The sequence below is a fragment of the Dendropsophus ebraccatus genome, chromosome 9, assembly GCF_027789765.1.
Source record: "Dendropsophus ebraccatus isolate aDenEbr1 chromosome 9, aDenEbr1.pat, whole genome shotgun sequence".
Classification (NCBI taxonomy): Eukaryota; Metazoa; Chordata; class Amphibia; order Anura; family Hylidae; genus Dendropsophus; species Dendropsophus ebraccatus.
In genome coordinates, this window is record NC_091462.1 from 8,548,211 (window position 1) to 8,564,429 (window position 16,219).

Sequence of the window (16,219 nt, forward strand, 5' to 3'; positions counted from 1 at the left end):
GCTTTATAGGGGATACATAAAGAGCATTAAATGTGTCCACAGTTTGGCCGCCATATTTGCTGGTCAGACTATGAGAGTCTACCACTTGCTGGCTTCGCCAAAATGGTTCTAAGCCGTGACTGAAAAACCAGCGAATGCGCCTCTAGGGTTTCCATGCCGCTCAGCGGTGACGAGTTATTTAAATTCCCATGAGGCAACGCGGCTCAGGCCTGGCAGAAGAACGGGCCCTGGGTAGAGTTGTTTCTGGTTGCTAGGCGACGTGAAGGATTCTGGTCGGTGATCCCGAGAACCGGTGTCCGGTGTGAGCTGGGAGGAGAGACCGCGGTGCTGGGTGAGGGACGATCTCTGCTCATGTTCTAGGGCCGGAGAGACGGATGGTGTTGCACATAGCAACCTGTCACATGACTTCCTAGCGTCTTTGGGTTCCTGCTTGCTGTCAATGAATGGAAACATTCTAGTAACGCATATTTCTCACAGCTGAGGTTTTGTTACACTTGTATCCAGTGTAAACCCTTCTGTAATGCAGGGACAGGTAAGGCTGCAGGTTGAGGATCCCTGATCTGCTATAACTTCATGATCTTGTGGCTCTTCTATTTCCAGGAGGATGAGCGACCGCCGGATCCTGGAGCTGGCCGCTAAGCTGACGGAGAGTGCCCGGGGCTCTGACCCAGTGCTGCTGCTGAGCCTGAGAGGTGAGGCCCCCGGCGGCCATTACTGACGCCTTCCCTTACACTCACACAATCCACTATCTGTATCTTTGTCTCCAGATATCCTGCAGAGAGCCGAGGCCGGGAGTAACGAGCTGCAGATGCTGAGGGAGGACGCCTATAGTTATGGGCTGGTCCAGTACTGTGTCTTGGTGCTGAAGCAGGATTACAGCCGGGTGGATGGCGGCTGGGCCACGGCGGCGGCTCTGAGCGATGTCCTCAGGTAACTTATCTTTAAGGTGCATCTACCCTCTCCTCTGATACAGATCTGGGTTCACAGCTTACACTGCTCAGCTCTGCTCTATAATGTTCTCCATGCTGCTGCTCATGGAGTTTAATATAAGAAAGCAGGACGCCCTCTTGTGTATGTGCAGTGTATGAAGAATCACACTGAAGTAAGTGTCCAGGAGGCGGGGCTGAGACGCTGAAGTGCCGCAGCATCCTCGCTCCTCCTCCAACTTCTGCTTGATTGGCACATCAGGCTTGGGGTAGAGCATAAGGTCCTGTATGTCAGTCAAGCAGGACAGAGATTAGGAGCGAGTTGCACAGTGCTGCTGCCGCACTTCAGCCCCCAGTGGAAAAATAAAAAACAAGATTTGTTGGGAGGTTGAGGAGAAGGAGATGATAACAGGTTGGTGTTTATGGGGCTAAGCCTGAAAAGTTTTCCTTACAGATGACTTGTAGCATGGGAGGTCTGCCCCCTCTATGGCCGCTATCATTACTCTGACCCCCCCCCCCCCCCCCCCCCCCTCATTTTTCTGCAGTGTCCGATCTTCATGTCCTTACTTTTTCTCATTATACAGTAAGTGCTGCGTTGGTCTGGATCCCAAAAACGATGCTGATGAATTCCGCTCTAAGTTGCTGCCGTCTGCTGCTGTGAACATGTTAGTGCTGGGAAGAAGGATCCAAGCGAGATACGTGCGCTCAGTCAAGGTGGGTGTCACACGGATGAGGCATCTGTCATGTCCCTGATCTGTAGCCCAGACACTGATAGACTGGAACAGGATGACAGATCATGTACAGGCTGATTCTTGGTGGATGTTGGCATGCGGCTGCTGTAGGCAGGGAGATATATACATAAACACAAGCACACTACACATACATTACACATACATTATATACATACTATACACATACATTACACACATTACACATATATCACACACAAGGGCGGATTAACTTTCCCATAGGCCCCGGGCTGTTCACCAAGCCTGGGCCCCCCCACCCCACTGTAACTATGGCAGCACTAGCCTGGCGTTCATAGTACAGGACAGATAATGTCATGATGTCCTGATTTGTGCAAAATTGCCATAAAAAAACAGTGATTTTTTTGCAAATCATGGCGGAAGTGTAGCCAGGAGACAGTACACCACTGAAAGTATAAGTCTTTTTGGGTGGTCATGGGCCCCTCAGGAGCTCAGGGCCCCGGGCTGCTGCCCAAAACGCCCCTATTATAATCCACTACTGATCACACATGCACTACACATACATTGCACACACATTACACCTACACATACATTACATACACACTATACATTATACACACACACTCTACACATAGATTACACACACAATACACCTACACATTACCCACATTATATACACATGCACTACACCTACGCTTACATCACGCACACGTTACACATATCACACTTGCAGCATGTAGCTGTGACTGTAGTCTGTGCTGTATGGATATTCATAATGACATGGCGTCCCGGCTCCTGACATCCTCACTATAGATGCATGGTCAGCTTATGGGTAACAATCTTTCTGTACATTTATAGTTGCCTCAGTCCGCAATGAGGGTTTTCTTTTGAGCTTTAAGGGTTGTTAATAAGTCTCTGTATAATGTTCCCTGTAAGGATGAAGAGAGCGCTGAGCTGCTGCGGTGTTTCCGGCTGGTGATGGATTCTTTGTGCTGGTTGTTCAGCGGTCACGTACAGCTGGTGGAGCTTGGTAAGGGACACATTGCTCTAACACAGGAGAATGTCTAAAGCGGCATTCCCCAGCCCCCTGCTATCACAAAACTACAGCTCCCAGCATGCCCTGAGAACTGATCACCAGTCTAAAGCATGGTGCTGAGTCCTGGCCACAGATTTACAGAGAGATTGTGTTGACCGCCTGTCACCATCCACATCAATGTGCACATAGACTTATAGCCCGCACTATTCCAGCCAGGCAGGGGGTAGATATTGATGTGGATGGTCTGTATGACCTGGGGGAAATGTGTCATCAAAATCTCCCAGTTTCTCCACAACCCTATAAGATGGCTGTTAGTGGTGACTGGAGATGGCTAGAAATCTAAAAAGAGCTGACTTGCACAATTTGCAGAACCTCTATAGCACATAGTATATTCACACTGGACCCCTGTTCTCATGACGGCTGGAGGTCGCCTGCCTATCCTGTGAATGGGCAATAAGCTGTCCTTATGGCACAACCCATCTAAACATTATCTGGCCGTGACCTCAGTCTTCTAACTATAAAATCCTGCACATTACCAATTCCACTCTGCATTCTGGTTCTTCTCTGTTCATACACGAGTCCTCTGCATCCTCATCACCTCTGATCAGGCTAGATGTGACATCCTCCATGTAACATGCGATTCTCTTGGGTTTCTCTGCAGTTTTGAGACAGGAGCATTTCCTCCAGTTACTGATGACAGATGACGTGGAGACTGGTACGGCCGTCATGTCTGTACTGCAGGCCATCCTGCGTGCCAACAGGTGGGACCATAACTGCTACGGATATGAAACCACCTGAACCATAATCTGATCCTGGTGTGACTGAAAATGCCTATGGCTGCATCCAGTCTCCTGAAGGCTACCATATAACAGCTATACTTACTGTATCCAGGTCCAGTCTCCTGAAGGCTGCTATATAACAGCTATACTTACTGTATCCAGGTCCAGTCTCCTGAAGGCAGCTATATAACAGCTATACTTACTGTATCCAGGTCCAGTCTCTTGAAGGCTGCTATATAACAGCTATACTTACTGTATCCAGGTCCAGTCTCCTGAAGGCTGCTATATAAGAGCTATACTTACTGTATTCAGGTCCAGTCTCCTGAAGGCTACTATATAACAGCTATACATACTGTATCCAGGTCCAGTCTCCTGAAGGCTACTATATAACAGCTATACTTACTGTATCCAGGTCCAGTCTCCTGAAGGCAGCTATATAACAGCTATACATACTGTATCCAGGTCCAGTCTCCTGAAGGCAGCTATATAACAGTTATACTTACTGTATCCAGGTCCAGTCTCCTGAAGGCAGCTATATAACAGCTATACTTACTCTATCCAGGTCCAGTCTCCTGAAGGCAGCTATATAACAGCTCTACTTACTGTATCCAGGTCCAGTCTCCTGAAGCTTTAGTCTTGTGCTGGATGAAAAATAGAGACCAAACGCAAGAAGTCCCAGTACTAAGTGTCACGGTTCAATGCGTCCATCAATCACATGACATATATCACCAGGACTTCCTGCGTTTGGTCTTTTTTTTTTTTTTTTTTAATCAACCATAGTGACCATAAATCTACAACACAGAGTCCATTGCCCACCCTGTATATTGCTTCTCTCATTCACATGTATCACACCTTAGTCTGTGAGCTCGCCCTCCCTGTGCAGTCCACTCTCCACGTATTATCCATACTTACGCCATGTCTCCTCTTACCAGAGTCCGACCGGGCAGGAATACACTTAACAGCGAATTACTGCTGTTCCCTGAGCGATTTGGTATACGCTCTTCCCCTCTTAACTGTATCTGAAGCCAATATCCCCCTTCTATAGAGGTGCAATAATTAAAATGTTGTCCGTATTACTGACATGTTTCACCGGCGCCGCCGGCGTTCTCAAAGTTACGGCCGCAACTTTGAGAACGCCGGCGCCGCCGGTGAAACATGTCAGTAATACGGACAACATTTTAATTATTGCACCTCTATAGAAGGGGGATATTGGCTTCAGATACAGTTAAGAGGGGAAGAGCGTATACCAAATCGCTCAGGGAACAGCAGTAATTCGCTGTTAAGTGTATTCCTGCCCGGTCGGGCTCTGAGTGGAGTTCTGACACAGGCGTTCCTAGAACCCACGGGAATAACACAATCTGAAACACAGATCACCCAGGATACTGGTGGCGAACGTGTACCCACAATACTGAGAAGCCAACCCCAAATAAAATAGATAGTGTCGGCCGACACAAATTTGATTAAGTGCATGGGAGGCAGCAATATTTTATGTTTTGCACAAGCTATGCTTATCTTTTAATGCAGACCAATAAAAGTAAATTTTTAACCTAAGGGTAAAATCGGGTATTTACCTGGGCAACCGCTCAGGCCAGTGTTCACTCATAAGTGTACCCCCCAATAGGTCAGGATCCACTGCCTTATGTCTCCTCTTACCCGCAGCTCCGTCCTCCATCAGATTCCAGAGGAGACGCTGCATCCCATCCTGGATGAACTGGTTTACAAACTTTCCGCTTCATCCAATCCAGTGACTGGCGGCTCTGCTACTCGCTCACTTCTTCTGATGGTGGAGTCCAATCCCCATATAGTGCGGACAGTGGGCACTCGCTATAAAGGTACTTGACAGGTGGAGTTTGAGGAAGAGTCCGGCTGGGACCTGCCTGGAGTAGTGTCAGCAGCCAAATACACCCCCCCCCCCCACCTCCTCCCCCAGTTCAGAACATTGAGAAGTATCAAGGGATTTTCAGACAGTACGTACATTCGACTAACGTGTATGGATCCCTTAAAGGGCTATTTCAGCCATTAAAACAATATATTCTCAGACATAAGTCTGGTCACATGGTGTCCTATCACTCGGACCACCCACAATTCACATTTGCACACTACCCCTCCATTCATTGTCTATGGCAGCTGCCAGAGATAGCGGAGTACGATGTGGATGGAAGACTCAGGACAAGGGGGGCCCATTGGTCGGACCCCTACGATCAGACGCTTATCTCCTGTCCTGTGTTAGTGGCTGGGATACCACAGTGCTTAGGACAGAGCAGATGTGTAGGGTGTAGATCATAATGGGGTCCACAAGTGCTTAGACTCATCTGGGGCCATGATGAGTTTCAGGTTGTTTCCAGATTCTTCTTCTCAGAGTCCATGTAATGTTCACTATAGTCCAGGCTGCTCCCAGCGATAGCGTTCAGTGGTATATGAAGTAATATAAATCTGTAATATACAAGATGTATGAAGGAGCGGCGCTTCATGGCCTCCCGATACAGTAATCCAGATACTGATGAGCGATTCACCTCCGGACGCTGCCGCCTGCCATAGTCTCTTGTAGCCGAGTATAAATAATTTATGTAGGAATGAATGAGACGTTAGAGAAGGTTTCAGGTCAGCAGTTTGGTGCCACGAGGCGTCTTATTCCAGAAACCGGCTCCATACATTCTCATCCTGCCGCTGCCTGGACACAGTGATACATACACTGCTGTATACTTTTATACACTGCCATATACTACCATACACTGCCGTATACTGCCATATACTGCTGTATACTGCCATACACTGCTGTACGTGTAGGATAAGATTTACCATCTCCCAAGGATAATGGTCGCAGTCTGAAATCATGGCCGATATATATCGGTCACTATTCAGTTTTCTATGCTACCAGTATTATTCTGATACCGACTGTCTCCAATATCCAGCAGAATAGTGAGTGCAGCTCTGGAGTATAGTACAGGATGTAACTCAGGATCAGTAATGTATGTACACAGTGACCTCACCAGCAGAATAGTGAGTGCAGCTCTGGAGTATAATACAGGATGTAACTCAGGATCAGTAATGTAATGTATGTACACAGTGACCTCACCAGCAGAATAGTGAGAGCAGCTCTGGAGTATAATACATGATGTAACTCAGGATCAGTAATGTATGTACACAGTGACCCCACCAGCAGAATAGTGAGTGCAGCTCTGGAGTATAGTACAGGATGTAACTCAGGATCAGTAATGTATGTACACAGTGACCTCACCAGCAGAATAGTGAGTGCAGCTCTGGGGTATAATACAGGATGTAACTGTGTGTGTGTGTGTGATATATATATGTGTATGTATGTATTTATTTTTTGTGTGTTGTTCATTACAAATTTCAGCGGCGGCATATACCATATACCGGGTCTTATTTCTCACCTCACACACATTATATGTATTTTTTATTTGCAGGTCTCAGATCTCTATTGAGTAAGCAGTGGACCGGGAAAGGCTTTGGCCGTGAGCTCAGCCGACTCTTGGATATTCTGTATTCCAGCTCTTACCAGCAGGAGGAGCTGCAGGTAAAATAAAAGTAAACTGATCAGTAGCCCATATCCCTGACCCGAGACTGTCCCCCCATATACATTATAGAAGTATGAACCCACCAGCTGTCTGTATATTGTGGCTTCCTGACTCCCTGACAGACGATGTTGGAGAGAGAAGGGTCGGTATGTTACATTTCCATTTGCCTGACCCTTTTGGTCTCCCAGAGATAATCCACTGCCACAGAGGAGTCTGGCAACCACCCAAGGAATCTATACACGGTGAAACGTTGGGGGGAACCAATGACCACCTTTCACTTCACTGCTCCAAACTTCTCATATTGTTACACAATGTACGATGACATTGGTGCCTTTGTCTCATGGGTGCATTGCCTCATGGGTGTTGATGCAGCCATTGAGTGGTGTTCGATTGTGCTAAATTTTAGCCAAGCCCTCTCAAGTACAAACCACACCTCTCTTGTACAAACCACACCCCTTTTACAGATGCCCAAAGTGTCCAGAATACATAATGAATATGGTGCCGGTCATGGCCTTCAGTCCGCTGCCTTGTATCCAGCTATGTTTCTCACCTTCTGTTCTTGTCGTACAATGAGGATTGTAACACGTGAACGTCTTGTGCGCAGAGACTGCACCGCGCCGCCCGCACCGTTCAGGCCGTTTGGAGGGGATTTCAGACTCGGAAGAGGATCCGGAAGTTACCTGGAGCAGTGACGTCTTTACAGAGAAGCTTTAGGTAGGAGACACAATGGACCCATCCTGGGTGATGCTGTGTTTGCTGCAGATTCGCCCTCAGCTGATCTTCCTGTCATCGAGCATCACAGCTCTACGTCCTGTGAATTGAGTGATGGGTGAAGGCAGGTTGTTCTGTTTGGGTGGTCGCACACAGCACAGCTATAGTAATATTATAGGTTCCATGTTCACATTCTATCACCAGGAGTGTCCAACCTGCGGCCCTCCCGCTGTTGCAAAACTATAATTCCCATCATGCCTGGATAGATAAAGCTTTAGCTCTGCCTGTCCAGGCATGATGGGAATAGTAGTTCTGTAACAGCTGGAGGGCCTGAGTTTGACACCTGCTTTCTGTGACAATGATCCAATGTTTCTCCTGATCAAATCTAGAGCCAAACGTGACCAAGGGATGAAGCAGCAGCAGAGACAGAGAGAAGAAGAGGAGCTGAGGGAGCGGCTGAAGCTGCAGAGACTGCGAGCCATGAGGGAGTTCAGAGAGAAGCAGCTGACGCTGCTGGAGATTGTGCACGCAGGTAACGGAGGATTCCGGACACAGGAGGGCTCTGGCAACATCTCTAAGGGAGGTATTACACGGCCCGACCTGTACTGTAAGCGAGTGTCGTTCTGCTAGGTTGTCACTCGCTTACTGAGGCCTTATTCACACGTCCCGTAATTTACGGATCCGTAAGTACGGATCCGAGTTAGTGCACATTGATGTCCATTGTCCTATTCACACTATCAGTAGCAGAAATGGATGAAAATCAATCCTGAAAAAAAAAAAAAGGACATGTCCTAGTACGGACCCGCTGCGGACCCTGATTTATTTACGGATGCTCTCATTGACATCAATTGTCTACGGATTGTTTGCGGATTGCAACATGTTTGGCATCCGTATTTCCGTAAAAAAATATGGATAACTCATGCTCCGGATCTTTAGTTCTCCGGATCTCTGTTGCTGCACATCGTGTGCCGATTGTAGCAGAATCCTAGTTACAGTATGGTGTGCCGATTGTAGCAGAATCCTAGGCAGTGTTGGTGATTATATAATCAGAGAGCTGGGATATGTAGTACTCCACAAGGTGAAGACCAGGGTGCCTGCTCTAAGATCTGGGGAGAGATAGTTGGAAAAAACACTGCCGGTGGCACCTCTCACCCTTTCAATGATGACACAGTTCCAGGAACGATCTTCTTGATAGTGAGCTGCACCTCCCTAACTTTTGTAACTTCTGCCATAAACTACTCCACTGTATTGCCACATTGTGTAGGAAAAGATGCAGAGATTTGCTACTTCCACAGCCCTATGGCTCTGTGATGCGATCTCCTTCTTGTCCTGTGCCGATCTCTCTCTCTCTCTGCCATTCCTTCACTGCTCAGTAACTCTTAATTGATTCATTCATACTTTTCCTAACCACATTGTAAACACCAATTTATTGTGCTAATTGGTAATGATGAGTGACAGGGGCGTAGCTAATGACTCCTGGGCCCTGGTGCGAGAGGTCAACTTGGGCCCCCCCCCCCCCCTTCCTCGACCAAGTGATGCTATTGGTATATGTGTATATTATACATATATATATACACCAAGACAGATATTATCACCACACATATTACCGCCATATTGTTACTGACCAAATCCTGTATACTAAGACCAATAAAACATAGTACCCGATAGCAAGTAACAAATAATTCCACCACATACTGACTAACACCACCACTGCTACTGACTAACACCACCACAAACTGACTAACACCAACGCTGCTACTAACACCAACGCTGCTGCTACTAACACCACCGCTGCTACTGAATAACATCCACTGTACACGTATCACCGCATCCAGTCATATAGAGGTGGACGCAGCTCCACACAGGCTCTAGACACCATATACATTACAGTGCAGTTACATCAGGTGACTCACAGGGGACGTCTTCTCTGATCGGAGTTCTTCCCTCTTCATCTTCTTCTCCATCTGCTCTCGGCCATTATGAGAACTTCTCCGAGCCACAAATCCACAGAATCTGCCAGACAGACATATTAGACTCCTCACTCTGACACCATCGTAATCTCTCTACAAACTGCACATTTGTATTGGCCTCATTTAGTGGGTAACCCTGACACTATGTGACCTCCTTATAGTGTATGCCCTATATGTAGCCTCCTTATAGATGGTCCCCACTCTGTGTATCCCCCCTTATAGTATATGCCTCCTACTATGTAGCCTCCTTATAGATGCCCCCTCTGTGTATCCCCCCTTATAGTATATGCCTCCTACTATGTAGCCTCCTTATAGATGCCCCCTCTGTATATCCCCTCTTATAGAAAGCCCCCTCTCCCCCTATGTTGCCCCCCTTATAGATGCCCCCCCTTATAGATGGCCCCTTCCCCCCCCTTATATATTGCCCCCTTATAGATAGCCCCCTCTCCCACCCTCCTATAGATGGCCCCCTCTGCTATAGATGGCCCCTTCCCCCCCTTATAGATGGCCCACTCTCCCCTCTCCTTATATAGATGGTCCCCTCTCCCCCCCCCCCTTATAGATGGTCCTCCTCCCTTATAGATGGTTCCCCTCTCCCCCCCTTATAGATGGCCCCCCTCTTCCCCCCCCTTATAGATGATCCCCCTCTTTCCCCCCTTATATATGATCCCCCTCTTCCCCCCCTTATAGATGGTTCCCTCCCCCCCTTATAGATGATCCCCCTCTTTCCCCCCTTATAGATGATCCCCCTCTTTCCCCCCTTATATATGATCCCCCTCTTCCCCCCCCCCTTATAGATGGTTCCCTCTCCCCCCCTTATAGATGGTCCCCCTCTCCCCCCCCCCCCTTATAGATGGTTCCCTCCCCCCCTTATAGATGGTTCCCTCCCCCCCTTATAGATGGTCCCCCTCTCTCCCCCCTCCTTTATAAATGGCCCCTTCCCTCCTATAGATAGCCCCCTCTTTCCTTTATTAAAACAAATAAAAATAAATAAAAAAACCCACACAGAGATCGGCACAGGACAAGGAGGAGATCGCATCAGAGAGCCATAGGGCTGTAGAAGTAGCAAATCTCTGCATCTTTTCCTACACAATGTTAGGACAAGGCTCTGTGGTAAGAGAAGACAATAGTTTGGGAGAAAAATTAACATTACTCATCAGGTGATCGTCAGAAGTAGCAAATAGCAATGATCACCTGAATATGTCTAGATCTGTTCCCACACACACCTTAATTTTTCTCCCAAACTATTGTCTTATCTTACCACAGAGCCTTGTCCTAGCATTGTGTAGGAAAAGATGCAGAGATTTGCTACTTCCACAGCCCTATGGCTCTCTGCTGCGATCTCCTTCTTGTCCTGTGCCGATCTCTCTCTCTCTCTCTGCCATTCCTTCACTGCTCAGTAACTCTTAATTGATTCATTCATACTTTTCCTTATCACATTGTAAACACCAATTTATTGTGCTAATTGGTAATGATGAGTGACAGCTGGACTACTCTATCTGTCCTAATGGTTTTCTATGGGGTTCAGTCTTTAATGTTAATGCTGCCCTGCCATAGTTGTCTACACTGACAGGACAGCTATTGTACGTTTGTAGCCCAGCTGTCACTCATCATTACCAATTAGCACAATAAATTGGTGTTTACAATGTGGTTAGGAAAAGTATGAATGAATCAATTAAGAGTTACTGAGCAGTGAAGGAATGGCAGAGAGAGAGAGAGATCGGCACAGGACAAGAAGGAGATCGCAGCAGAGAGCCATAGGGCTGTGGAAGTAGCAAATCTCTGCATCTTTTCCTACACATGCTGTAGCTCTCTGTGCTGTGAGATCGGCGATTTCCACAGGGATTCACGCAGCATGCATATTAGATACCTCTCACCCTTCTGAAGTCTGGTCCAGCAACGGATGGAATACGGATGTCCAATCCGCAATTTCTCACGGGTTGTTTCAGGACCAGAAAAAAATACTGAACGTGTGCATGAGGCCTGAGTCTGTATGTGGCTTGATAGTCCTGCAGCAGCGATGTCTGTGCAGCCCTTGCTTAAATATACAGAAAACAGTGGCCGAGATGGCTTCAGACGTTTCAGCTGTGGCTGCAGTGAGCGGAGAACACTGGGAGCCCAGGCAGGGAAGTATAATGTTTGTTTTACTTGACACTGTCATCAGCCGTAGCAGTAAATCAGTTTATGATCATTGTTTTTAATTCGGCAGCACGGTGGCTTAGCGGTTAGCACTGTAGCCTTGCAGGGCTGGAGTCCTGGGTTCCCTGGGTATCCCACCAAGGACAACATCTGCAAAGTGTTTGTATATTCTCTCTGTTTGCTTGGGTTTCCTTCCACACCCAAAGACATACAGATAGGTGAAGCGCTGCGGAATCTGTGTGCGCTATACAAATATTATTATTATTATTCCACAGAGCGATATCACTCCATGTAATAGGGCACTAAGAATTCGGTAAAAATCCAGATTAGCAATATGTGGCAATATATTATGGATTGATTTCAGACTCCAATAGACCATACAGGTGTGGCCTCTGTCTGCGCCGCATTTAACATTTTTCATCTTAAAAACTTATGCCAGCTCCGAGCTAGCGTAGGTTTCACTTTGTGCACACGGAGGGGCTCCAATGCACACAGGGAGATTTTTAAGTTTGGCGCAAAACGGCTGTCCAATCCGGTTCTTCCACCCCCCCAGTCGCCCAGATTTGTAGCCACTTTATGAGGCCGGCTTATGCATTGCCCATAGACCCTTGAGGGGATGAGTTTCTGTTCATCTCTGTGCACATAAGGTAAACTGGGTCCAGAGTTCTGTAAGTGGAGAACAGTCGCCCGTCACCTCTAACATCCCGATTATTTCCTGCAGGACAAATGGACAAACACATCCAGGAAACCCAGGAGCGCTCCGCACTGGTAATACAGAAACTTTGGAGGGGGTACAGAGAGAGAAGACGATTCCTGCGGCAGAAACAAATCCTCAAACAGTATAAAGCGGCGGTCACCATCCAGCGGGCAGTACGTCTGTCAGTCAGGAAAACCATCCCGGGATCTGGTGACTCCTGCATGAGGAGATGAGAGATTTCTGTTTTTTATTTCAGGCGATGAGACTGTTAAAGAAAAGGAGACTGATGCGGGAAGCTTTATCACCTTGGAAAAAACATGAAGAACTCAACGATGAGGAGAGACTGAGGCTTCAGAAGAAAGTGGACGCTCACCTCCAGCTCCACCCGGTCAGAGGAGTACAGGGTTATTGTAGGATGTCAGGGTTATCCATCATGGCCTCTTAGAGCATGATGGGAATTGTTGAAGCACGAAAAGAGTTGTAGTATTACAACATTTTGCATCTCCACATGTTGCCGTAGATTAAGGGACAATGATGGTGTTATTCCTCTCAGGCCCAGCAGATGTCACTAGAGCAGAGCCAGGAGCTGCATGGGAAGGTGCAGGACAGACTGGGCCAGTTCCTCCTGACCAGAAAGCGTCAGCAGCGAGCCGAACAACGCAGGGAGGCGCTACTGGCCCAGATCAACACTGACATCAGCATGCTCCTGGGTATGTCCTCACCCCTGTCCCACTCCTGGGTATGTCCTCACCCCTGTCCCGCTCCTGGGTATGTCCTCACCCCTGTCCCGCTCCTGTCCTTATCACTGTCCCGCTCCTGGGTATGTCCCCATCCATGTCCCGCTCCTGTCCTTATCCCTGTCCCGCTCCTGGGTATGTCCCCATCCCTGTCCCGCTCCTGGGTGTGTCCCCATCCCTGTCCTGCTCATGTCCTCATCCCTGTCCCGCTCCTGGGTATGTCCTCACCCCTGTCCACATCCCTGTGTCGCTCATGTAAATGCCTTCTAATCTCCAGTAAGAGGTCGCAGCTTTTCTACATTCCTCTTTCCTCTGTTTCTTGGTGGTTTTACAGGTGCACCGAGTCTAAAAGATGCGACTGAGAAAGACGTTGACTACTTCACCAGCAGATCCGTCCCCATCGCCCTTAAGGCCAAGCAGTCTCACAGCACGATGCTAAAGCGAAGCCGCTGGCCCTGGTGGAAGAAACTGAGCGATGAATTTGTAGAGGAAGACAATGCCATCCTGGGTGACATCCCTGACCTGGAGCACGGCATCATATTCATTGCTGGAAGCAAACAACCGTAACTCACCCAGGAGGCCATAACCTCTGATCCCGCCACTGACTCACGCAGCTACACGGTTTCGTATCCTCAGTCTCATCACTGGTTCTTAATGGTTAATGGCGTCTCGTCTTCCATGATGTTTACCACACATCGACTAATGTCCGTTCTTATAAACCAGTAATATCTGCGTCTCCTCAGCACTAAAGTCACTCATCCCAGAGACGTGTCGGCGGTGTCTGATCATGTGACCACACTATGGAGTTATCGTCTGTACATTTGTGTATGTTGTAATTACCTGTTAGACTTTTTCTAATATTTATTTTTTTTTCCACTCATAAAAAATCGTAATAAGTAAATAAATGAATATTCTTATACGCAGGAAATGTCCTGGTCCAATACTCTGGCGTCATCTAAGGTGGAGTCCATGAGGGCTTGTAACCTTATCGTCTTGTTCACACTAGCGTAATATGGACACCAGTCCCAGCCTGACTGCGGGTGTAATAACCTGAAATGGCATCATACTTGCAGTCAGATTGGGACTTATAGCCATAATATGGAAGCAGAAAGCTGTCCATGTTATACTAGTGTAATCCCAGACTACAGCACCCTGTGGCTTGTATCACTGAAGGGTCCCAGATGCACTCCTGATCCCTCCATACACATAAATGAAAGAGAACGGGTATGCCGCTGCCTGACTCTGCTGCCCCCTCCAGACTCCTGTGGCTGCAGCTTATCTCCCATGGAATAAAAGGATCATGCAGCTGAAGTCCAACATACCATAAATAGAAACAAAGAAACAATAAATGGCGCACCCACAAACGTATGACAAGTATATTAAGTTCTCAATAACATCTTTATCACAAATACGTCAAAAAACAAAGCAAAATGGACAAACACTTAAAAACACAATAAGGGTAAACCATCACATGGAAAACGCATGAAAATATACACGTCGCTCCCACCGCAGCCCCAAACACTATGTGCTCCAGGCCCTGTATATTACATGACCATCGGTGCGCACAGCCGAAAACCTACGCCACCTGAAAGGTGGAGTAGGTTTTCGGCGTATCTTTTAGTTGAAAAAATGATAAATCGCGCGAACTCTGAGTCCCCCCCCCCCCAGTTCCGCCTCCACCACACCCGCCCCCCGGCGTAAAGTGCCGATATGCGAAATTAAACAGTACGCCGGATGAATCATGTCCCCCAGAGTGTCCATGTGCTATCACACCCTGAATGCCAGAGAGTCAGTTGCTGAAAAAGGATATATTAGCTTATCACCCAGGGCTCTGGGATGGGGCTCCGGACTGCAAACCCTACGCGTATCGTCACTTCGTCAGGGGGGATCAAGGATCCAGAACAGGGAGGGAATAAAGACGTGTATGAGTAGAACTTTTTCTGTACATCTGACCTAATGAAGATTCTGCCTCCTACATGCACATTCACCCAAGCGGAGCATCCATGTGCTTGGGGTTGGATGGGAGCTATAGCTGTGGTACTGACCGCTATACAGGGTGTATGAGCAGCCTGGGAGCGCCAGGAATGGATCTGTGATCCGCAGAGAAGTGGTGGAGAAGGTTCACAGGGTGGAGCACATTCTAGTAACTCTACAAAGTAAAGAAGATGACAAAGGGAAGCAGCGACAATGAAGATTAATGGGCGGTAGTCACTGATGGTCGTACACCCACCTGCAACCCGACAAGTCTCCTCATGTTTACAGCGTCCTAGAGGAAATTTACAATGTGGATCCAGAAGAAGATGACCAGAATGTATTCTTCCCTTCCTAGTATCTGACCTGTATTATCTGGTAATGTGTCAGCTGAGGAACCTGTATACAGGTATATCCTATAGACCGGGCCCTGTTTTTATGGCGTCCTGCCTGCTCGTATACGGCTTTAGATCTCATATCTGTCTATGTATTCCACATCATTATCTCTCCTCACATACACCGTAAGGCCGGGTTCACACTACGTATAACACCGGCCGTTCTGTGACCCGGCTGGTATTGGAGCCGCAAGCTCCAGTGTGTGAACTGACATGGTCTGTGCAGCTGCTATTCAATGAATAGTGGCTGCAGGAAACGGACATGTCAGTTTTTCATGCGCCCAAATGGAATCCCAGCTGGAGTGTATACCATGCGTATATGCGCTCTGGCCGGGATTCCATTCATTCACATACAGCGTATGTTTTGTATAAATCAACAACGGCCGTGATTTATGCAAAACATACATTGTGTGAACATAGCCTAAGCCATAACTTTATAATATGCCTAATATTGTGCTGTCCCCTTGTGCTGTGCTCCCCTGAGTCCCGGACCCCATAGCCCTGTGATGTGTACCCCCCGGACCCCATAGCCCTGTGATGTGTCCCCCGGACCCCATAGCCCTGTGATGTGTCCCCCGGACCCCATAGCCCTTACTGATGGACTGGGTTTGC

The 16,219-nt window shown here is 47.8% G+C and overlaps 1 protein-coding gene across 1 annotated transcript; it reads left to right on the forward strand.

Moving 5' to 3' along the window:
• The first annotated feature begins 6 nt into the window (after window positions 1-6).
• IQCB1 (IQ motif containing B1) lies at window positions 7-14,133 on the forward strand. Its single transcript, XM_069982462.1, has 14 exons — window positions 7-331; window positions 601-692; window positions 768-930; window positions 1,511-1,640; window positions 2,570-2,663; window positions 3,331-3,430; window positions 5,108-5,280; window positions 6,877-6,986; window positions 7,592-7,701; window positions 8,088-8,230; window positions 12,529-12,677; window positions 12,761-12,892; window positions 13,058-13,214; window positions 13,576-14,133. Exons 2-14 carry the CDS (start codon window positions 605-607, stop codon window positions 13,806-13,808), a joined length of 1,782 nt encoding a protein of 593 aa, XP_069838563.1. The 5' UTR covers window positions 7-331; window positions 601-604; the 3' UTR covers window positions 13,809-14,133.
• Window positions 14,134-16,219: the final 2,086 nt, after the last annotated feature.

Excerpts from the sequence above, each read along its gene's own strand:
- IQCB1 (XM_069982462.1), top strand. The coding sequence starts at position 605 with ATGAGCGACCGCCGGATCCTGGAGCTGGCCGCTAAGCTGACGGAGAGT. Across the intron at positions 931-1,510 it reads GCTCTGAGCGATGTCCTCAG|TAAGTGCTGCGTTGGTCTGG; the intron begins GTAACTTATCTT and ends CTCATTATACAG. Across the intron at positions 12,893-13,057 it reads CTCACCTCCAGCTCCACCCG|GCCCAGCAGATGTCACTAGA; the intron begins GTCAGAGGAGTA and ends TATTCCTCTCAG.